The sequence below is a fragment of the Hydra vulgaris genome, chromosome 04, assembly GCF_038396675.1.
Source record: "Hydra vulgaris chromosome 04, alternate assembly HydraT2T_AEP".
Taxonomy (NCBI): domain Eukaryota; kingdom Metazoa; phylum Cnidaria; class Hydrozoa; order Anthoathecata; family Hydridae; genus Hydra; species Hydra vulgaris.
Genome location: NC_088923.1, coordinates 32,031,687 through 32,050,060, shown reverse-complemented (window position 1 = coordinate 32,050,060; position 18,374 = coordinate 32,031,687). Strand labels below are relative to the sequence as shown.

Here is an 18,374-nt window from a genome sequence, read left to right as displayed (position 1 = left end):
ATCCTTTTGCTTTACTTGCTGACTTGCTAACTGTTGTGACTGAAAGATTTTATTGTGCACTAGATGGGGGAGATGCTAGGGCAATTGCTGTTGACATATCTAAGGCTTTCAACAAAGTTTGGCATGCTGGTCTTCTCCGTAAGCTTGTTTCATATAGTGTATCTAGGAAAGTTTTTGAGATCTTTTTAGGAAAGTTTTTTTCTCTATGTCAAATTGTTTCTTTCTAACTGTTTTATTAAAGTCATCCTTGAAGGCCAATACTCTTTTTTATTTCCAGTAACTTCTGGGGTACCTCAAGGTTCTATTCAAGGTTCTATACTTGGTCCTGGTTTGTTTCTTATCTACATTAATGATCTTCCTGACAACCTTATATCTAAAGTAGCTCTTTTTGCTGATGACTCCACTTTTCACTCCTGTCTTGACAAAAAGTCTTCTCTTTTCAATCGCTTAGAGCAGGCAGCCGTTATGAATCTGATCTCACTTCTGTCACAGATTGGGGCTCACAGTTGTTTGTAAATTTTAACCCCAACTAAACTCAGTCTTTACTGTAAACAACTATTGCAGTACTGTCAGCATTCCTATATTAATGAATGGTGACCCTCTCTCTAAGCCTCTCTCTCCTCTTTATGTCTTCTTGGATTATCGTTTACTACTGACCTTTCATGGAAACCATATATGCAATCGAATGTTAAATTAGTATCTGTTAAGGTTGCTTCTCTTTATTGTGCTTGCCACTTTCTCCCTCCTGATTCCATTCTCTACCTCTACAAATCTCTTATTTGTCCCTGTATGGAATACTGTCAATCCTATTTGGGATGGTTTTTCTAATGAATCTCTTTCTCTTCTAGACAAGGTTCAAGAACGCATTGTAAATGTAGTTGGACCTGTCTATCTACTTAGCTGGAACATCTTTCCCATTTTTGCAGATTTGCTTCTTTTCCTTTTTTTTACAAATACTATTGCTGCTCAAATGAGCTATCATTAATTATTGAGTTATTCCTTTTTAGCGTCAGTGATAAAGTTGTCCATTACAGACAATACTCTTCTTTATTTCTAGTAACTTCGGGTATACCACTTTTTGTTCTATGTTGGGTCTTCGTTGTTTCTTATTAATATTATTAAACTTCCTGATTATCTATTAAAAATTATTGATAATTTTTTAGTTTTCTGACTACCATTTTTTTATTTAAAATTTTTCTGTTTACATTTTTTTTGGCTCTTTAACTCTTGTCTTTTCTTTTTGTTGAACTCATAACTTTAATAGTATAATATATTCATATTCTTAATAGAATATGAATATATTATACAACTCATATACTTAAATAGTGATTGCTTGTTGGGTCTTGTTGGGAGTGAATTTGTTAAAGAAAGAAAAAATGTTCATGTGTGTGTTTTCTTAATATGTTTGAACTGTTTTGTATTAGATAGTTAATATTTTATCCTATAAAGTTACAGATGAAAATGTCAATTAATAATAAAATGTCAATTAATAATAAATTATATGTAAATAAAATGTAAATTATAGTGTGAATTGCTTATAATTTTAAATGATATTTATATAATAGTTAATCTTTTATTTTACACTGTAAATAGTAAGCGACCGGGGTTGATATTTGACCGGGGCCGGGTTTGATAAAATATAGCCGGGGCAGAGGCTGCATAAACATTTATACACCCTAAAGTATATATTTTTTATTCAAAATTCATGCTATATTTTTTTATATATATGTATATATAAACATCATTATGATCAACATGATTATCATAATCATTGTTACCTTCATCATTATGATCTTGATCATAATCTGATCATCTTCTCTTTCAGCCAATACCACACCATATAAATACTAAAGTTTATATAAATATGTAAGGATATTGTATGCCAGCATCTAAATAAATAGCAAACATATATGTTTATAGCCATAATATGTATGCATAAAGCGCATCTCGGAAGCTTTTATTCTTTCTGGACTAAAAGTTCAAAAGCTTTTATTCCTTCTTTTCAATTTTAAGTCAAGTCTCATTTACTCCACATTTTTCACCATCTTGACCAGTTGCTTTATTAAACTTCAATCATCTTTTACATCTTTTTTACAAGAACATCTCTAATAAGAACAAATGTCCTTTTATTATTCCAAGAAGCCAATGTAAAAAGGTCCTGTCTGATGTTAAGCTCTAATATTCTCAGTTTACTAAATTTTGTATCTTATCATCTTTTATCTTATCATATGCGATAGTGGCGTAGTGGCACTCGCTTCATAAGCAAGAGGTTCCGAGTTCAATCCCACCACCCTGGTAGTACTGCGCTCAACTTGTTTCTCTATGCAGCGCCATTGTTTGTCAAAATTCGTGTTTTGGAGTCATAGAGTTGAAAAAAGGTTATAACCACAACTAAGTAGCCTCCTTGTCTGTAGTGGCCTTCTCGGCCTTGGGGAGGTGAATTAACAAAAAAATAAAATAAAAAATGTTCCGTTCTAGAGACTTTTGGTTAGTCTTCATCAGTGTCATTAACTAAAGTAAGTCTAACATTTGATCTCTAATTCATGGGTCTGATCCTTTTACTTCTCTCCAGAATAAAGCAGAGTTATTTCAAAAAAATCTTACTCTAAATTGAGTCTTGAATCTAATGACCATACTCTTCCTGCCAGTTAAACAGATTAACCCATTGTTAATTATCCAAATCACTCTGGCTTCCAATGCTAAAGTTAATTTTTAATTAAAACTTCTACAGTTTGTGTTCCAGACATGATTTCCATCTTAGTCTTAAAAAAGTGTTCTCCAGAACTTTCTTCAATTTTTATTAAATTTTTAAAAATTGCTAATTAAGTGGTTCAAATTTTTCAAAATTCTAGAAAAAACTTTGATCTCTCCAACTATACTACAAATAGTCTTCACTCTGTTTATTTTTTATATAAAGGTTTTAAGATTAATTTATTTATTTCTAACTGCAGTATTAAAGTTATTCTTGATGGCATACAATTTTTTTTATTTCAAGTAACTTTAAGGGTACCACAAGGTTCTATCTTTGCTTTTGTATTGTTTCTTATCTACAATATCGATCTTGAAAATTTTACACCTAAAGTGGCTCTATTTTTGATTGCTTAGAATAAGCAGCCGGGTTATTCCATATCAAATCACCTAATGGTCCCCAGGGTACCGCCTCAAATTTGCTTCAAATTTTGACCACCCACAGTATTTATAAAAAAAAATACAAATCTCAAAATTTCAGCTTGATTGGCCAAACTGTTAAAAAATTATGATTGATTTAATATTGACAAAAATCTGGAAAATTCAAGTACCTGGAGCTTACAGTAGATTTTTTTGATTTTTGACAGAGCATAACTTTGTAAATAAAAAAGGTGATCACTTGAAATTTTGTATGTTGATAGTTTTTAACCCAAATAATTCAATTTTGCAGGTGTTTTTGACTGATTTTATACAATTTTTGAGGTCTTGTACCTTAAAGATGCTAAATAACACAATATTAGAAAAAATTTTGGAAACTTTAAAGTACTACAGTTCAATGCCAACAGACAAACTGCGCCAATTTTTTGTTAGTTTCGTGTACTTAGAGTAACCACTTGCGGAAAAAATTAAAATTATGTGTTAAAAGTTATTTTAGTACTCGCAGCAGCCTGTTCAAAAAAATTCAGCCTGTATCACTTTAAAAAAAAAAAGATAAATTACATTCACTTTGTAGGCATAGAAAGTAGTGAAGACAGTTAAAATAAACTATGCAACTTTTTACTGGCAAGGTTCTATATATTGACAATCACCAAAAAAGATTCAAAGACCTCTTCTCTACCTTATGACATAATTTTAGCATTTTGAGTGCAATACTTTTTTAGTTTAAAAGACCTAATAGTGCAAGTACCCTTCTACCCTTAACAGATGGAGCACTTATTTGGCATATTACCTTGTCAAATGGAATCCAACACTGACTTGATTGTTCATCATTAGTCCATTTTAAAATTAATTTATTTCTATGCATGAATTTTACATTACCATCTTGGTTTTCATTACAAATCTCAAGCACAAACCCTATGTACCATCCATCACCGTAAAAACATGCAATGTATTTACCAGGTTGAAAGTTTAAAGGATCTTTTTTGCCAAGTTAATATTACTCAGCAAATGGGTATCATAGACAGTATCGCTAGAGATTCTCCTTAAAAATAATTTCTTTCCACCTGGTACAAAATTGTGATAGCTTCTTGTGCCTGAGCTGTGCTCATTTCTTCATATCGTTTCTTTAGGTTAAATTAAGTTTTATGGTTATTGATATCATCACATGAAATGTAAAATGTTAACACCTTTAATGTTTTTTTCAGCCCATGTAAACAGTTCGTTTGGTGTAAGAATCTGGTTTGCATTTGCTGCTCGTAGACTTGCTTTTACGTCTTCTCTTTTTTTAGTTCCACCTTTTCCATCACATGGACTTTTGCCATGGGATCTAAAAAAGAAGCAATGCTCAGCATTTATATTGTGATCTTCAAGATGGTATATTAAGTTTAACAGACATTTGTAATTTTTGTACTGTGACACAGCTCCATCACTGAAGTATTTTACTTTATTGATTGTGGGTAGTTTGATTTTGATCATAGGGATTAACTTTGTGAGAAAACAATGAACTGTTGTTTGGTCATGGCGGAGATGGTCAGAAGTTGTACAATAGCATTCACATTTAAGTTGATTTCTTTCATCTTTGTAATAAACAGCAAATGGATGTAAGGTAGCTTGATCGGCTACCTTACATCCATTTGAATTTTTACATTATTTATACATACAGAAACAAAGTTTTGCAAGTTTTTTCAATTGACTAACTATCAGGAGTTAGTGTTAGTAGTTGAACTTTTTCTTCCTTCAAACTTATTTTCATTTTATTTTTTATTGCACCTAACAGTTTGTTTGAATCATTACAGTTTATACATTATTGCTCTTTTTCCAATTCCATATCTTTTATGTCTATATACAATACTGACACTGCTAGGTTTGTCATACTTGTTGCAATTTTTTTACCTTTTTGCTTTCCATATCCTAATATGTCGCGCCTACTTTCCATATCCTAAGGTTAAAATTGGTATGATGACTTTACACAATCCCTTGATAATTATTTTTCTTGTGGACTTTAAACGGATCACAACAGTATTTTTGAAGTGCTTCATATCTAGAAATATAGGCTTTTTTATGGTGAAAACATATCTCCTCATTTGGTTTGAAAGTGTATCCTATCCTTTAAATATCAATATCAGTCTCTTTTAGTCTTATTCTTCCTACCATTCTACAAAATTACATAGTATCACAATTTTTATTTAACACTCTTCCCACACAACATTTTGCTGACATTTTTTACTAATCTAAAAATATTAAAATCAAGAGTTAAATATGTAGCATAATCTAAAAAAATTGTTTAAATATTTTTTTAGTAATAAATTCAGTAAAAATGAAATCTCAAGTACAAATGTGATTAAAACTGTCTAAAATGCAACCAATAAATTATTTCTACATATAACTATTTCTGCATACACAAAACTTTTTAGTTTTTGGTTCTTGCAATATTAAAAACTAAAATAATAAAATCCAGAAAAAACTGTGCAGATTTAGATTTTAATACAAACTCTTGAAGCAATTGAAGTATTTTACACTCAAATTATAACCATGTGAAAATTATATCATTATAATTATATTATATGCATAATATTAAACAAATACATATTATAAAATCATATCAAATAAATTAAGTTAAGACACTGATAATGTTATTTTAGGAAAAACTGATTCAGGGAAAAATTAAAAATGTACACCTAAGTCATAGGGCTACAATCATGTCATAAGATAGAGTATAGGTCTTTAAATTTTTTTCATTGATTGTCTATATATAGAACCTTGCTAGTAAAAAGTTTTATAATTTATTTTAACTGTCTACGCTACTTTCTATGCCTACAAAGTGAATGTAATTTATCATATTTTTTTAAAAAAGTGATATTTTAACAGGCTCTTGCAAGTGTTAAAATAACTTTTAACATATAATTTTAATTTTTTTGCAAGTGGTTACTCTAACTACACAAAGCTAACAAAAAATTGGCACAGTTTGTCTGTTGGCATTAAACTGTAGCACTTTAAAGTCTTCAAAATTTTTTCTAGTATTGTGTTATTTAGCATCTTTGAGGTACAAGAACTCAAAAGTTGTTTAAAATCAATCAAAAACACCTGCAAAAATAGATAATTTGAGTGAAAAACTATTACCGTAAAAAGTTTCAGGTGATCACCTTTTTTATTTATAAAGTTATGCTGTGTCAAAAATTAAAAAAATCTACTGTAAACTCCAGATACTCAAATTTTGCAGATTTTGGTCTATATTAATTCAATCATAACTTTTGTATGGTTTGGTCAATCAAGCTGAAATTTTCAGGGTTGTGTTTTTTTCACAAAAACTGTGGGTGGTCAAAGTTTGAAGTAAATTTGAGTTGATACCCTTGGGCACTTTTGAAAAACTAGGTGATTTCATATGGAATAACCCAGCCAATTTTTAATCTGATCTCTTTTTTGTAACAGCCTAAGGCTTACAGTAGCTTATGGATTTAAGTTCTGGACTTAAAATTCACAATTTTTGTTAGACAAAAAAACTCTTTATTTACTGCAAAAAAATATTGCGGTAATGTTGGCATTCCTATATTGATGAATAACAAACCTTTTTTTACTCTCTAAAAACACATTGTAAATGTAATTAAACCTGCTTTATCTGCCAAGCTTAAGACACTCTCCCATTGTTGTACATTGCATTTCTTTCTTTTTTCTACAAACTCTATCATGGTGAATGCTCAAATGAGCTTTCTCTATTATGATAAACCAAAACTCATTCTTATTTGGCTTCTTATTCAACAAGTTGGATCCTTTTACTGTATCTGTCCCTTCATGCTATAAAAACTTTTCCAGTTTTTTTCCTTGCACATTAAAAAAAACCTTATAACTCTTACCTATTTTCATGTTTTCCTTTTTTATACAACCTACAACTTTTTAAGTCTTCAGTTAACCATTTCCTAGTATCTAACTTATTCTCTATATTCTCTATTTAAAGTAACTCATGACTTAATAGTGATTGCTTTTTTTTTTTTTTTTACACATCTTCACTTCCAACAAGGCTGCAAGCAACCACTATAAGAGTTGGAAGTTACTGGAGGAGAATAGATGGAGTTTGTAGAGCAAGATAATGATTGACAGGCAACTTAAAAGATTGCAAATTATATAAATCAGGAAAGCAAGATAAAAAAAGAAAAAAATTGGGCTTTATCTGAATTAAAGTTCACCAACCGCTTTGAGCACCATGCTGTAGCAGAGAGTGTTGGCTTCTTATCAAGGTGAGAATAAATGGTAGTATCACCAGCAAAGAATGCCACCTTAGATGTGAGAATATCTGGAAGATTGTTAATGTAAATTAAAAACAGAATAGTGCTAAGAAAAGAACCTTGAGAAACCCCTGAAGTGCAAGGATATGAAGAAGAGTGCTGTCCATCAAGGACAACTTTTATGTTACGATTGGAAAGGAAGGATTCAATAATCTTAAAGATGTTACCTGATACACCATAAGAAGCAAGCTTATAGAGAAGACCAGCATACTAAACTTTATCAGAAGCTTTAGAAATGTCAAGAGCAATAGCCTTAACCTTTTGACCTCTATCTAATGCCTGATAAATCGGTTTTTACTGATAGCAAATTATCTGTAGAACAAGAAGATTGAAATCCATACTGATGATCAGAAAGTAAGTCATTAGATTCAAAATGAGAGATTAAGTGTTTGTTAATTAAAGATTCAAAAATCTTGCTTATTATAGGAAGAAGACTAATGGGATAGTATTTAGACGAGTCAGATTGCTCTCTAGAATTTTTAAAAATATTGATTATAGATGCCACTTTCCAGCTGGAAAATAAGGCTCTGACAGACACTTGTTAAATAGTTTTGAAAGTATAGAAAAAAACTCTGGAGAACACTTCTGCAAGACTATAACAGGTATGTTGTCTGAACCACAAGCTGTAGAAGAGTCTTAGCAGGTAATCACTTTATATACAGAAACTGGAGTGATACGAATGTCAACAATATTAGATAGAACCTAACTAGTGGAATCAAGAGATTATATCGATGAAAAGTTCTTAGCAAACAATTCAGCTTTGTCTTTAGGTGATGTGACAAAATTTGAATCATACAAGAGAGGTGAAATAACAGATTTGCCCTTATTATTGATACTGTTAAAGATTCTCGAGATGTCACGAGAGTCTAATTTTTTGATGAAATATGAGATTTCTTGGCCTGAGAATAGTGGGCTTTGGCATTAAACAAAACCTTTTTACAATGGTTTCTAGCAATAGTAAACAAAGGTCTGTTTTCTGGAGAATTGTTTTGCTGATAGATATCGAAGTATTGGTTTTGATTGGAAATTGTAGCAGCACAATGTGAGGTAAACCAAGGAGAAGAGTGAGGCTTGACCTGGAATCATTGAGAGGGAATAAAAGATTCCATGCCAGCCTAAATTCACAAAGTTATGTAAGAAGCACATTTGTCAACAGGAAGATAAAAGATTTCTACCCAAGGGCCATCACGAAGAAAATCACAGAAAGAGTCCCAGTCAGCTTTAAGGTAGTTGATAGAGGGGTTCTGATGATGAAGAAGAATGAGATAATAGTTTTAGAGAGATCAATCCGTGATCAGAAGCACCTAATGGTAGTTGTGGAGAAACTGAGCACTGACTAGGATCACAAACGAATCACTGGTCAAGTGTAAAAGGTAAATGATTCGGGTTGTCCGGAAAACGATTCGGAAAGTTGACTTTTTGAGTTAGGGATTGAGAAAAGCATAAGTTGTGGGCTTTAATGCCTGTCACTGACACTAGAGCCAAGCCATTCAGTGTGATGAGCATTAAAAACACCCACAACAATGATATTGGCTGATGGATTAGGAGAGAGGGCTTGGTCAATTTGATTAGAAATAACATCAAAATAAGTGCAGTTTTGAGTTGAAGGAGAACAATATAGAACAAAAAGAAAGGTGAAGATGTAAATTAGAGTGAAGTGGTGCTAAATGAAAGCACATAAAAGAATAGTCGATTCAAACATAGTTTCTCAACAATTGGGGGAATTCTCATGAATATAAATGCCCAGGCCAAGCATGTGACTATTAGAGTCTTTACGAATTAAAGGAAGATATCCATCAACACTAAGATCACAAGATAAAACAGCCAAACTCAAATTAGTCCTACAAAGAGCAAGTAGGTCTGGTGAACTTTGCAAGAGATAAGATTCAACAGAAAAAAAGTTACTTCGAAGATCACGAATATTAGTGAATGATAGATTTAGAGAACTTGGTGATGACAATAGTTTTTTGAGTTTTATGGTTTTTGGTACTTTAGTCATTTTTAAATTTGTTAAAAAACTTGACTCAAAGCACAGATAGTACTCAGTACAATATTTAATAGTCCAAGCAATTGCCTCATTACTATTAATAAACCCTAAGCCATAACAAATGCTCCAAATGTGGCCTCGACAAACCACACTAAAAGTACGAACAGGAATATCATCCATGCGCAACATGGCACTGTTAGTACTCTGATATTTTTCAGCTGTTGATGGAATCAGCCTCTCTGAGATTAACCACAGAGTTCAGGAAACCTGACTACCAGCTGACCTCAGAACCATAAAACTGAGTTTTAAAGCTGTACCCTCATTAGGAGATAAGCCTAGTCATAAAAACAGAGACACAAGCAAATCCCATGCATTGAGTCAAGATGATCCAACATACAACATCCTAAACTGGAAACAATGTATTATAAATACATCTGCGCCAGCCTAATAGTTGAAGAAGAAGTGCGAGGCTGGTCAGCAGATAGAATCTGTTTACCCTTTAAGTCTTTGCCTAGGAGGCCTTTTACACCACAGTAGCCGGATGCGTTTAACTGCCCAAGATGAGTGTTTTTATCGAGGCACCATCTCTAGCCTTTACTCAACCAAGAGCCCCAAGGCAGGGGGTGTTTTAAGTTGGAGTTGGCTTCTCCTAGCCATATATACATATCATTTAGTCGCAAACAGGTGTACAAATGACAAGAATGCAATGACCCATACTAACTGACTGCAATAATACAATACATTAAATAAGTATATTAATATGAGTAATATTATTAGTAGTATAATGATAACTTTATTATTAGAAAGTAACAGAATAAATATATACAATAGTAGTAATATTGCATTGTTGAAGTAACAGTAATAAATATATGCAAAGTAATAATAATATTGTTAATAATAATATTAGTACCAGTAAGATTAATAATGGTAAAAATGTTATACTAATAATGATTATTATAATGATAATAAAAATGAAACTAATTATAAGAATAACAGAGTATTAAAACAAAACAATACGAACATTCTAATACCAATAGCATTTAAAAACAAATCAACAGTTATAATAATAACATTATTAATATAAGAAAAAGCAGTATAAAAGAATCTTCTTCAAGTACAAGCATAGAATAGAGATCAAGATGTCTCATATCAGATGAAGATAAATCGATTAATATTAATAATACACAACAGAAACCTTATGGTTGTTGTCTTGTATAATATTTTGAATCTTGTTGATAAAGATCTATTTGTTATTTATATTTATAACTATTTATAGATAATTATATATATTTATCATTAAAATTAAATTAACCTTCTTTATTCAGATGTTGGTTATAGTGGATACTACCCGATGCAACAGCATAAGTTGTTTGTTTCTGAGCTGATTAAAAACAGTGTATTGTCACACAACCTTCAAAAGTGTTCTCTAAGCATATTACCCATATGTTTTTGTGGAAATTATTTTGCTGAGCCATTGTTTAAGGTAATTAATTTTTTTTTTTATAATAGCTTATTTTTTGTTTGTATGTAAAATACACTGTTGTATTGCTATACTTATGGTTAAATGTTTTTTGTATGAATTGATTTGGTATAAATTTAAGTATGAATTTTTAATTTAAGTTAATGTTTGAAATTTGAAATTTTTGTTTCATGAATTCTGTGTTTAGAATTTTCATGTCTTAGAAAATGAGAACATGCTAAAATAATTGTTAGTTATAATTATGGACATTTAAATTTAAAAATATGATAATAGAAAAATATTAAAGTTCACAAAATTTTTCACAAATATAAAAGTTCGCAAATATAATATAAAGCATGTTTAAACTTTTATTTTATTTTAATTATGATAAAATATTAATTTTAGCATAAATTTGTTTTATGGATACCAGGATAAGAAATTAAAAGTTTGTTTACAAATGATACTAATAATTTTTTCAAGTCTTATCAACATTTTTTTGGCCTTTTTGACAAATAATTGTATCATTAATTTATAATAAATTAGAATTTTTGGAAAATGTTCAAATTAAAATTATTTTTAGAAGACAGCTAAAAAAATTTTTATTAGATGTATATAACAAATAAGAACTTAAAAACTTTCTAATTTTTGGGTCTGGTTCTAATTGTTTATTGATAAAAACTTGTGTTCTGTTGAAATTGGGTTTTAAATAATGTTAAGATGACAAAATTAAAAAGATTTTAGTACATTAGTTGTAGTCTAGTGTGTTCTTTTATTTTAGTAAAAACTGTTTTGCATTTCATATTGGTTCACGACATATATGTATGCTTATGTATCTCATATATGACATTAGTTTAATTAATTTAATTATTTTAATTAATTTAAAAAGCATATTAATGTTTGGTTGTTTAATAGGTATGCTTTTAAGATTCAGTTTTTGGCATTTTAGTTGTTGTTTTTTTCCATATCAAAATAAAAAAATGTTCAAAAGTCTTTTACAATTCTTATTTTATAGACTTTAGTAAATATTTTTAAATATAGCTTTTAAAAAAATTGCTTTCTTTAATATTAGGGTATATTAAAATGTAGTTATTTAAACTTATTTATTTAAAATTATTTATTACTAAAATTTAAATTAACCATTATTAAAATAGCTAAAACTATTATATTGTAACTATTCTGAAATAAATAATCAAATAGCGATCGTTTGAAAGAAATAAGTTGATTGATGCATTATAGATGTTTTATATGATATTTTAATATGTATAATAAGTTTTTATTAATTTACACAAATATCATACAATAACTTATACCACAAAGAGCTAAATCTCATAATGCAAACAGATTTCCCAGGATTACATGAGAAATTAGAGATTTGTTGTGTGTGCCAAAATTTTACTATTGTTAAGTTTGTATTCAAAAAAACTATAAAAAGGCTGAATGTAAGATAAAATATTAGGCAGTACGCAAAGATTTGTTCATTTGCTCAAGATGCTCATTTTAATAAAAATTTTAAAAAATGGCACAATTTAAGTGATTGCTAATTGTGATATCTGGAAATACTTCTGGTTTTCACATATATATTGCAAAAATTTATAAAAAATAAAAAAATAAATTTATAAGTCAAAACTTTAAAAGGTAAACAGATTTTATCTGTTGACCAACTTCTCAACCCTTCTTCATCTATTAGGCTGGCGTATATGTAATTATAATACATAATTATAATAGCAGAAAGCAACCCGTAATACCTGTTATGGTCGGTCTGTTACATAATTAATTTATAGTGGCTGTTTTCCACAATTTAAAGTTGCAAAACCTTAGCTAATACCCTTTTAGAAAAACGCTTTCAAATTGAAAAAATTAAACCATTTGTAAAATTAACATAAAAAGTATGAGGAGGTAAAATAATTTACCAATTATTTAACATTATTTGAGTAATTGAATCGATGTATACAAAAACGTTCTAAGTTATAAAAACTATTTTTAAGTCAGACAACTTTAACTACGTATAACACATATATATATCACAAATTTTGATATATATTTTAACAAATTAATGTTTAAAGATGTCAAAAAGCACCCAGATTTTTTTTTTGAATTTATTAAAGTAATAATTTTGGGTTTAATAAATTTTTTCTCGTTCCCCGAAAAAATAGTTTTTATGGCTTAGAACGTTTTTGTATACATCGATTCAATTTACAGCTGACATAGGTCATATCAGTGTAAGGCAGAACCATTTTTCTTGACTTGATTTTTCCTAATTTCAACACAATACGGTTTTAGTTACTGACACAAAATAATAACACTTCATCATGCTTTAAATTGACTAAAAGCTAAAACTAAATTCTTGTTATATTTTTTATAACATGAACTGCAATTAGTTATTAAGGTTTATATGAAGTTAACTTATATTATACAGGAGTTATTAGTTATTTGGTATCCCCTTTATTCATTATTCTTTAAAAAAGAAAATTGTCTTAAAAATGTTAAATGCACACAACTAAATAAATTTATTAAAAATAACTAAGTTTGTTATAAATAACTAAGCATTGAGTACAACAACGTTTCAAACAAAAAAAATTTAATTTACAATCAAACATGTGTATAACAAATTTAAAAAAATATGTTAACTTTGATCTTTTATATTGCATTAATACGTCATATGACAAACCTATAATAAAAATTGTAACAGATAAGTAGACATAAAAGAAAAAGAAAATAAAGCAAAAACTGGAAAACAATTTACCTGCTTTCAGTAACCTGTTGTCATACTTCAGTTGCTGTCATGATGCAGCTTGTCGGTGTTGTTTAATGACGCTATTTCATGTTGGCTATTAGTAAACTTTAGTTTAATTCAAAAGTCATCACAATAGATTTAAAATATTTTAATTAAAAAGCAAAATAACAAATGCTTCAAGGAGCCAAACTATAAACATTAAAGATAAAAAGTCAAATTGAGATATAAATAAATTGCATTTATATATTGTCTTGGCTTATAGTAAATTTTAAAAGCAGTGAGTTCAGTAAATTAAACTACCTATTAATTATTTTTAACAATAGAATGTAGCATCATTATATTATGATAATTGGGTAATGAATCAATTTAACAATATTTAAGTTTAATTGGTGAAAAAACAAATAAAATTTTAATTAAAAAAGATCAAAACAAATCGAATATACAACAATATATTATTAAAAAAAAATTACAAATTAAAAAAAAATTACAAAATAAAAAAAAATAAAAATAAGAATAAATCACTGAAGAAAAAGCAGCAACAAAAAAGTTATAAATATCTTCACTGATAGAAGACATTTACAATCTTTTGGTTGCTGTTTTTTCTTTGGTGTCTCCCAACACCCCCATATGTATGAGCCCTCCATTTGAAAGAGGGCTCATCCATACCACCATTATTACACCACTTATTAAAAGACCTCTCTGAGAGAAGCCCTGGGTGTTGGGAGCAATAATTTTTGTTGTGCTCAAATGTTAACGAATCTAAAATCACAAAAGCTCTCAAATGTTCATGACTCACTTTTAATTTACTCTATTTTTTTTAAAAAAAAAGAGTAAATTAAAAAAGGTTAAAAATGTGAAAAATTTTATTTTAATAAAAATATGAGTAAAACGCGAACAGTTAAAAAATATCATATTTATTAAATAATTCTTTTACCTATTGCACATATTTCTCCATAGAAAATATATAAAATATAAAACAGCCCTACCAGTTATGGTAGAGTATACCCAACCCTCGGAATTAGGAAAAATGAGGTCGGCAATAATTTGCCAACCTCAATCTTTTTGATGTCGGCATCAGGTTGGCAATAATTATTTGATACAAAGGTGTGACCATAAAATATAGAAAGGAGGGCGACAAAAAATTGCTGACTTCAAACACTTTCAGGTTGGCAGTTAGGTTGGCATTGCCAAATGCCGACCCTAATTTCGAGGGTTGTATACCAGACACTGAAGACAAAAAAATATACCTCAGTATAGTCAATAAAATAATATTCACGTATAAATAAATATATAATTATATTTTTTTACCTATTCCCCTCATTTCCTCCATAAAGTTGTCTAAAGTAAGAAAAAAGATAACTGAAGCTAAAACTAACTAAAAATAACTATAAACTAAACCAAAACTATAAACTAAAATAAACTTTAAATCTTAATACCTCAGAAGACAAAGGTCGGCTGTCCAGTTTTTTGTGAAAATGAGTTATGTATGAGACCTTTTTAGTTTTTTCAGTATCTACAAAGGTATAAAGACTGTTGTCCTACAACAATGTGAAACAAAGTTAGGTCAATATAAAAAGTCTGGTGTCCCCACAATGTTCAAAGGAAAAACATTTTTTGTCCAGAAACAACTTTTCACTTTTTTTATTTAACTTTTTATTTTTTTTTTTCAAAATTATATTTCATGTGCCTTAAGACAAATTAAATAAAACACAAAAAAAATTACATAAATTTAATCATCAAGAATAAGCCAATAAAGACTAATTATTTTACTATTTTCTCTCTCCTGAACAATTTCTAAAATGTGACAACCAACCTTTGACTTCTGAGGAACAGATATAAATGCTTCATTTATTTAACTATACTAATCATATAATTTATACTTGTTTTTTTTTTTTTTTTTTTTTTGTTTTTTTTGTTCCAACTCTCCTAGAAGAAAAAATAAAATAAAGCTAAAGTATTTGAAGTTACAACTGTACAATACAACTTCATTATGTGAAGGGAGATTATAGCGACGTCTCTCTTGCCCTTCAAGTAAAGACATTTTTACAACTGACACTGAGCGACCTTCTATAGCTGCTCGATGATTTCTTCATCTTCCACTTTAGCCATGTTTTTAAATGCAAGAGCAAATGGGTTTTCTTCACTAATAATAGTTTGCAATTGAAACATTAAATCATTTAAGCAAAGATCATTACCACGTTGTTGCATTCTAGAATTTACTGCTGCAAGTGGATCGTAGATGTATAGTTGACAATATGTCGACGGACCATCTAGATTTGGCCTAAGATTACCTATATACGATGAAAAACTTGACCACATAATCTAAAACATGGTGGCCCTTGTTTCATGGGTTGAACTACATTAACTTTAAATGAAGCAAAAGAACCCTGACAGGCATTATAATTTCTAATATATTTAAAAAAATTCAGATTGGGATTTCCATCTGCATAATTTCCTTTAAATAAATCTTGTGGAAATGGTGGAGGTTTCGACAAAACTACCTTTCCATTATGGCAACATAAAAAATGTGTTTCATCAGGAAATTTTTAATTATATTTGTCAGCATTACAATGCTGACAAATATAGTTCATTTCTCCTAAATAATTATAATCTGGAATAGTATTACTTCTCGCTATACATTGCATTTTTTCGTATTTAGCAGCATATCTACTATTTTGTTGACTATTAATTTCATCTCACCTAAGTCTATCTCTTTTATTTCTGCGATTATTATTTTCAATTCGCCTAACCAAGCTCTCCTCATTTGGGTTTGAATTATTTGCTGCTTGCCGAGCAGCATTTCTAGCATTTTGTTGATTATTAATTTCATTTTGCCTAAGCCTATCTCTTTCATTTCTGCGACAATTAACTTGCCTATTAACATTTCCATTTTCTAAACTAATATCTGCTTCTAGCCTAATATTATCCATTTAAACTTCACTTTTAATTGAAAGTAGTAACAAAAAATCTTTTCTATATAATTTTTTTTCTACTTTAAATAGCACAAACAAATAATTTTTATATATAAGAAACTGTCATTTAAAATAAATTATACAATAATCTTATGACTTTTAAAAAAAAAAAACTTCTAAATTTTTTTATTTAAAAAAATTGATCTAAATAAATAAATTAGCAAATAGTAATAAAAAAAATTATTAAAAAACCTGCAATTCTAATAATAAACATACCTTCTTTTGCAAACTTCAGTATAATTTCTTTAAAAAAGTTATTAGTAAACATTTACAAAACTTTACAATATTTTGTTCTTCTATACCACATAAATACATCATCTGATAAATCTAAAATAAAAAATGTAGCGAATAAGTAAATAAATAAGAAAAGCATTACATACAAAAAATGGAAATCAATGTACCTTATAGAGAAAAACTGTTGTGATTTACCAGAGTAGTTGTTGTTAAATATTATTATTTCATGTTAGCTTTTAGAAAATAATTTATACTGGTACATCATGGTTCCAAAATATTTATAGGAAAATCATGTAATGAACAGCACTAAAGACAAAAAATCAAATTGAGATATAATAGTATATTTTACAAAACAGTTTGTATTGGCTTTTAGTTTATAAATAATTTGTAACAAAATAATTTGTATTGAATTGGAGTTTTTAGTTTTATAAAACAAATTGTACATATGGCAAAATAATTTGCTTTGGCTTTTAGTGAATGATTAAAAGCAGTGAGATCTAATAATGAAATTACCTATTTATCATTTTTAACAATAGACACCAACGTGACGGTAAGCCAAATGTCTATCAACTCCAAAGATTACAAAAAAACAACATCACAACAACAACACACAACAATAGCACCATTAGTTAGTATAATATGCATATAACATAATTTAACATTCATATATAACATAACATTCATATATAACAGAACTTAAGTAACAACATGACACAAAATGTTATTAAAATACATTATTATGTATTTTCAGAATAATTAATAATAAAAGCTTGAACACACCTAGACCTAAAGCAGTAACAGTTTGACATTAAACACTGCCGTGTAACCCTCTGCTATAAGTACATCACTTGGCTGGCAAGGTTGACAAATTTTGGTCTACATGTTTACCAAGTCACAGCACTTTCAAAACATGGAAATAACGTAATATAAACATATGTACCAACTATAAACACAATATATATATTTAAACTTATATAAACATATTTAAACACATTTACAAAACAATTATATAACACATATTAACATATACATGAAAATAAAAAAACACTTTACATCATTATAAAAACATATTGATAAAACAACTATAAAACACATATTACCACATACACATACTTATCAAAAAAGCATATATGCAAACAATAAACATGTGCAAACAAAAATTTTAAAATGACACGAGAAAATTTAAAAAGATTTAAAGTAAACAAAATATATATATATATATATACAAACAATACTCTTTACCTTGATTTTTTTTTTTTTTCATAAAAACTGTAATCCTCGTAACAAAATTCAACCCTTACATACAATAACATGTGACATGTCATGTTAGTCCTGGCACAAAATTTTAATTTATTTTTCTAAATTTTCTAAAAAAGAACAAAAATAGTTAAAAGCATCACATAAATTTCAAAGTAGTAATAACCAATTTTATGAAAATAGCATTAGTGTAACTTTTTTGTTGCATAAAAAATAATTAGGCCTCATCCATACCCCTATTTTCCTTCTAAAAAATAAAATATAAGTTCAATAAAAACAAAACTGCTAAAAAAAAAATAAAGCTAAAAAAAAAACTAAAACAAAC

At 28.6% G+C, this 18,374-nt stretch overlaps 1 protein-coding gene across 1 annotated transcript in view; it reads left to right on the top strand.

Annotated features, from left to right (window-relative positions):
• LOC105843531 (uncharacterized) overlaps nt 1-18,374 on the top strand; it is a 72,246-nt gene that overhangs the window by 1,918 nt on the left and 51,954 nt on the right. The window contains exon 2 of the mRNA XM_065796088.1: nt 10,719-10,876. Within this exon, the coding sequence (XP_065652160.1) occupies nt 10,719-10,876 (158 nt within the window). The remainder of the gene's footprint in view (nt 1-10,718; nt 10,877-18,374) is intronic.